The sequence below is a fragment of the Rutidosis leptorrhynchoides genome, chromosome 3 (genome assembly GCF_046630445.1).
Source record: "Rutidosis leptorrhynchoides isolate AG116_Rl617_1_P2 chromosome 3, CSIRO_AGI_Rlap_v1, whole genome shotgun sequence".
Lineage (NCBI taxonomy): Eukaryota > Viridiplantae > Streptophyta > Magnoliopsida > Asterales > Asteraceae > Rutidosis > Rutidosis leptorrhynchoides.
Window position 1 is genome coordinate 63,489,639 of NC_092335.1, and position 7,267 is coordinate 63,496,905.

Genomic DNA, 7,267 nt, shown 5'->3' on the forward strand with positions numbered 1-7,267 from the left:
ACCCGAAAATGTAACTTTAAGATTCAATTAAGATATCGGAAACAGGAAGAAAAAAAATGTATTAATCTTTTTAAGATCTAGATTTTGAATCAGAGGATGAAGAATCTTTTACGCCAACATGGAGTATATAAGTAAACAGATTTTTTAGATACAAAATCATGCGAGGCACAAACGGCCAATAAGCAAACAAAGTCATATGCATCAAATTTTAAAATATGGAATTATAAACTCATGGAACTGGACTTCATCAACTGCAATTATATTTACTCAAACATCACACCAGATCTTTCTTTTTAACTTCTTTTTAGAAAAAAAGAAAGCTACACAAATTTAATAAAATAAAAAACATATTTGACGTCATTAAAATAAGTAAATAATTTCCCAAATCATTGAGATGGTGACCAAGGTGTCATGTCCATGGGATAGCTACCCAACACCCTCAGGAAAGATGTGAATTCCTGCACTTCAGCCAACGCATTTTGTGCCCTAACATCCGCCATTGACGCTTCAAAATCCACATAAAATAAATACTCAAAATGTTTCGCTGTTCCTGAATTCTCATCTCCAACCACTCTAATCGGACGGTTACGATGTGGCCTGCTTTCAATCTTCGTCAAACTAATATTCCGGAAAGCAAACGCTGATAACACTTTAAACAAAACCGACGTTCCTTCATCGTGAGCGAACACAATACTCGTTTTAAACGGAATATCGACACGTGGAATGATCGGTTCACGTGCTAACATCACAAACCGCGTGACGTTACTTGAATCATCCTGTATTCCATCAGATAAAATATTCAATCCGTACAATTCGGCAGCGCGTGAAGACGCAATCGCTGCTGTATCGCGTAAATTATTCGTGGCAATAAATTCTGCTGCTCCGGCGGTATCATCAACCGCTTCACGAGTAACCTTTAATCCTAATTTCGTTAGTGTTTGTTCGCACTGAGATAACGCTTGCGGATGACTAATCACGCGATTCAAATACTCCTTTCGTACGCCAGGTAACGCTAATAGACAGTGATGAACAGGTAACTGGACTTCACCGACGATGTGAAGTCGGTGACGAAGTAATAGATCGTAGTTCCGGTGAATACTTCCACCTAATGAATTCTCAACCGGTAAAACAGCACGATCTGCAATCCAGAGCTCAACCGCTTGAAATGCGACTTCAAATTGATCGCAAGGAATTGCGTCACAGTTCGGATAAGCTTTACCGGCGGCGGCTTCACTATACGCGCCAGGTACACCTTGATAAGCGACGCGTAGAGTTGAGCCGTGCATCGGCGCCGGTGACAAATCAGCGATTGTAAGCGGTTTTGGTAACTTGGACACCGGAACTAGATCTAGACTAGCATGACCGTTAACAACGGTGATTTTATCAGCTCCGTTTGATTTCTCTGTATTCTGCTGTTGCGATACAACTTTACTAGCTAAAATAGCGCACGAGCTCTGCCAGTCGGCTCGGCTCTTCACGCCGCCAGATGTGAAATTGTTAGCCGTCGGCGCGGCTGTGGTTTTAGCCGAAGCTTGGTCAAATCGGCTTGCTACGCATTGGATGTTGAGCTGAGTTGGTTGAATCGGCTGAACGATTCCGTTGGAACCTGTAGGCAACGGAGTTGATCCGATTATTGATTTGAAACTCATATTCGAAGGAGGAGTTACACACTGCATTATTTTGTTTTTGTTTAATGATTTGAACTGTAAAAGTAAATAGAAATGAGGGAACAAAAGTGGGAAAATGTAAAAAAGTTATAGAAGCTTGTTGTTGGGCAAGCTGAGAAAAAAAAGAAAGAAAACAAGGGTTTATATATATGGGTGGGTATTTTGGTGGTTGGGTCAAGCGCACACCTACCACCCCTCGCTCTTTCCTTGCTCTAGTGTTTGTTTGACTTTAAATCGCTTTGCCTTTACTTTTTAATTGTTTCTTATTTTAGATAATAAAAATAAAAATTAATAATTGATAAAAGCTACTCCATATGCCAATATAGCACAAGTTAAACACGTCTAATCTATCTAATCTAATATCTAATAAAACAATTATTTCAAAATCAACATGAATGATGATAATCAAACACAAACAATATACAACCATAACTATAACCATTTAAACAAATATACAAACAATATACAATAAATCGACGCTTGTTGGTTGACTCGATTAAAAGAACTAAGATTTCAATATGAATAAAACAAAAAAAAAGCCGAAATTTCAAACAGGACCCACTTCAATTCGTTAGATGTCCTTTGCAGGACTCACGAATGACCCCTCTGGTGACACGCTGCCTACAATCGTCACTGGGTGGCGATGGGTGGCAATCGGTAGGTTGAGGCCTTTGAGCTGTAATCTCATATTGCCTCAATGATGTTCCACCATTTATTAAAATATAATATTATTATAAACAAGTTGCCATATAGTGTACGGAGTACTAAATCTTGAAACGATGGAAATAATTAATTTGAAAATAAATAAAAATGCTGGTGTTATATTTAAGAAGATTCAAAACTTTTAATACAAATTGACCACCCAAAAGTTTTTGTAAGTGTTAACAGGTGTCTAGGGGTACCCAATAAAATAGAAACTTGTATGTTTTTCTTTATGTGAATTATGAGTTTGAAAATTCGGGCATTGCACTGTGGAGAAAATAGAAAGTATACAAAATAGTTGACATCAGCAGCCTAACAATTAGGCAACGACTTATGAGAGTTACTGTTCATTTACTTCATGTTTTAATATATGGTAATGGTAATGGTAATGGTAATGGTAATGTAGTATAGAGGCTGATTGTCATGTACAAAAGGAGACCATATCATTACCATCGAAGATATTGTGTCAACTTTACAATTGTATATTGTATGTTGATTAAATACAGAATTAATACTTTTGATATAAATGATCCATAAACCAAGCCCAAAAGGCCCACAAGATGCTGTCATTTCATACATTAGTTCTCCACCATTCTCGAATCATCATCTGTCCTGTTACTATGTATGCTTTATAAAACACACTGTAATCATGTTATCACATCCATAAACTTATAGAAATTGATACAAAATGAGGCGCTTACTATAACAACCACACGGTATAAGAAGGGGGCTTCGTATCAGGAGCAAGGCGCTTACGTGGCTTATCCCCAATAGTATAAAGGCGAAAGCTTGTTGTGTTAATAAAATGAGATGTCACAGATGATGATGGTGGTGCACAGAACACTAGCATTACATTAGATCTGCTGCAGGTCACCACATGTTTTAGAATACGCGTACATGCGAAAATTTTAACATTATTAATAGCTGCTGCAACTTTTTTTTTTTAACAATTGCACATACAATTATACAATTAGTCTAAGGAAATCGGTTGATCAAAGAGAAGGCATCAAACAATGAACGACGCAACTGTGAATTAAAATAGGATCATTTTGTCGCGTTGTACATGGCACTACAAACGATTAACCTTATTTGGTTTCTAACGAATTGGGCTTTAAGCTGATAAAAATGAATATATATATATATATATATATATATATATATATATATATATATATATATATATATATATATATATATATATATATATATATATATATATATATATATATATATATTGTTATAAAATATCTAGATTGTGTTATAAAATATCTAGATTGGATGTTAATTTTATTATTATTATATTTCTTGCATAGTAATATTTTATACTATAAATAGACATGTATGGTAACCATTTAAGGTGCACCATTTCTCTTGAAATATCAATATCAATATTTCTTCTCTCCTTCTTCTCTCTTTTTCTCTCTTTGTTCTTATAACCATTAAAGGTAGTTATAAGCCTACTGAATTATAACACGTTATCAGCACGAAAAGCTTAGTGTAATTAAAAGATATCTCAAACGATCACGAATCACTAATCAAGGTATGAAATTATTAATAATTTTCAGACTCGAATATATCAAATTTTGGACTACTAACATTTATATTTATGTTATTTAAGTTATATATGGTCGGTTATACCACCTGAATTATATTTCTGTAATCTAACTTTTACTAACTTCACTAACATTTATATTTATGTTATTTAAGTTATATATGGTCGGTTATACCACCTGAATTATATTTCTGTAATCTAACTTTTACTAACTTCACTAACATTTATATTTATATTATTTAAGTTATATATGGTCGGTTATACCACCTGAATTATATTTTCTGTAATCTAATTCTTATTAACTTCACTAACATTTATATTTATGTTAATAAGACCTCATGATTGTACGCAACACGTCATTTGACAACACGGTACTTTATGTACGCAACACGTCATTTGACAACACGGTACCATGGGTCGAGATTAATTCCGATCAATACGAATACGACGGGGTCTTTATATATTATCTAAAATTTATGATTACTTATGCAATTAATCATTATTTATTTCATGCATACTAATGTTTATTCTTAAATTTATAATTTTAAAAGTTAAAATAAAAAAATAGTTTGTATTTTTATTAAAAGTAAATCTTAAAAGTTAAAATAAGAAAAAGTAATTTGTACTTTTATTAAAAGTAAATCTTAAAAGTTAAAATACAAAAAGTAGTTTGTATTTTTATTAAAAGTAAATCTTAAAAGTTAAAATAAGAAAAAGTAGTTTGTATTTTTATTAAAAGTATATCTTAAAAGTTAAAGTAAGAAAAAAAAGGATGGTAAAATGGAATAGTTTTTTGTCAAAAATGAAGTATTGAAAATGAAGTGGTCTCCTTCTATAACTAAAAAAATATATATATATACTTTTATCAAATGAATTTTTTTGTGGCCGACAATTTCAAACACGAGTCCGTGTTTAGTTTATCAAGAATATCTCTTGCTTTGGTGAAAGGTCACGATCACGATATCAGGTGTTGTGAAAGAATTAAAAAATTGGTCAAGTGGCCTTTTAAAAAACTAGAAAAAAAATTTAAACAAAAAGTTTTTTTTATATATTTATAATTTACGGGTAACGTAAAAAAAAGGAAGTTTTTTTTAAAAACAAAAAAAAACAAAAAAAGTGTTTAAATGAGTTTTACAGAAAGGGGGAAAGCAAAGTAAAAAAAAAACTTTTTTCCAAACAAAGGTAAATGAAAGTAGGACTTAATACAAGAAAAAAGTAAACATCTCCTAGACGTGATAAAATCTATCAATGATAAGTATTAGACTTGATGAGCTAAATGTGACAAAAATGTTTCAACATGTCTTATGTTAATTTTTTAAAATAAGTTATTATTATTTCGAGTTTAACACATATACATATGTTAATTAAAAACAACTTTTTTGTTCTTATGTAGTGTTGGGTTGCAATTTTGGTTGTATGCCATAATTCCATCCAGTAGAGTGACAATAGAAAACTTTTGATGATAATCAATAAAAAACTTTTTTCCAAACTTGTCAAATGTTTTGTTAAAAACGTGACCGTTGAAAAAAGGAGGTTGAATAATAAAACTTAAAAAAACAAATTATTTTTTTAAGAGTGTGCATCAAAATGGCCCGTTTAATAATGGGGAGTAAAAATATAGTCAAATTGTTTCAACGAACAAGGGTTCAATTGGATGTCTCTTAAAAAAAATCCGCGGGTACGGGTGATGGATCCAATGGATCCGCATCCACGACCCGCGGGTGCTATCCCTAATTGTGACAAGTACAAATCAACTAAAAGTCTAAAAAATAAATGCTCTTATAGGGACCAAATGTTCACAATAATTGCCTAAGCTAGATATGAAACAAATAGTTCATAAAAAAAAAAAAAAGGTCGTGCGTTTTCGGGATGATAGCCGAAATACACTTACAAAAGTAGGTCAGCCGTCAATTCTTTATGGCCATATCAACGTAGATCAATAAAATCATTTATGGTTTTGATAAAAGATTAATTAAAAATTAATTGTTTTTTGGTCTTGGATTCTTGGTAACAAAAACAAATGTTGTTTTTGGTTGCCACAACAAACAAGACAGAGGTTGTTGACTTTTGTTGTTAAACATGGCACAAGTGAACAATAACAATAGATTATTGTTTTTGAAAAGAATAATGATGCGTTAATTTTATTGTATAAAATAAAATTAAAGAAAATGGTTTTCATTGATGACTATGAACAAATGCAAACAAAGTGTTTGTGGTATTTGGTGATTAAAAAAAAGTGCATCTAAAGATTCTACTGAAAATAATATGCATCTAAAGCTTCTACTGAAAATTAATGTGCAAGGTACAACGTATAACTATATGGTCAAATTCATTTGAGCCTTCGGAGTCACAAGTATATGATGTATATATATATTACTCAATTAACAAAATAGTAAATCTAAATTAATTCATATGAATAGTAAAACGAAATTAATTAATTTACTATTCACATAAAAAAGCGCATATGATAAAAAGCGCATCGCATATGATAAGCGCATATGATAAAAAGCGCATATGATGAAAAGCACAACGCATATGATGAAAATCGCATATGATTAAAAGCGCATATGGTGAAAAACACAGCGCATATGATTAAAAGCGTATATGGTGAAAAGGATATATGATAAAAAAAAAAAAACACATATGGTGATTTATAAAAAAAAAAAAAAAAAAAAACACATATGGTGATTAATGGAAAGCACATATGGTGATTAATGAAAAGTATATTGTGAAAAAGAATCACAAATGTTTCTTGAAAGAATTCAAGGTAAGATATATGAACCAATTCATCCATCATGTGAACCATTTTGATATTTCATGGTTCTAATAGACGCATCTAGCGGATGGTCTCATATTTGTATGTTATCAAGCCGTAATATGGCATTTGCAAAGTTTCTTGCACAAATTATTAAATTGAGAACACATTATTCTGATTACACCATTAAAAGGATGAGACTTGATAATGCTGGTGAGTTAACATCTCAAGCATTTAATGATCATTATATATCTACAGGGATTGTTGTTGAACATCCAGTTGCTCATGTGCATACACAAAATTGATTTAGCTGAATCAATAGATAAACGCTTACAGCTAATAACTAGACAATTGATAATGAGTACAAATCTCTCAATATTTATATGTGGACATGTAAATTTACATGCTGCGACATTAATTCGCATTATACCATGTGGAAGTCGTAAATATTTTCACTTAATACTTGATTTTGGCCACGAGCCAAATATTTTCTACCTTAAAACATTGGTTGTGCAGTGTATGTTCCAATTGTATCACCACAACACAATAAAATGGTTCTTCAAAGAAAGATGATAATATATTTTGGATATA

General features: G+C 31.7%; 1 protein-coding gene across 1 annotated transcript; it reads right to left on the reverse strand.

Moving 5' to 3' along the window:
- Positions 1–208: 208 nt before the first annotated feature.
- LOC139896214 (arogenate dehydratase 1-like) lies at positions 209–1,692 on the reverse strand. Its single transcript, XM_071878808.1, has one exon. The coding sequence runs from the start codon at positions 1,674–1,676 to the stop codon at positions 387–389; it is 1,290 nt and encodes a 429-aa protein (XP_071734909.1). The 5' UTR covers positions 1,677–1,692; the 3' UTR covers positions 209–386.
- Between the last annotated feature and the right edge of the window lie 5,575 nt (positions 1,693–7,267).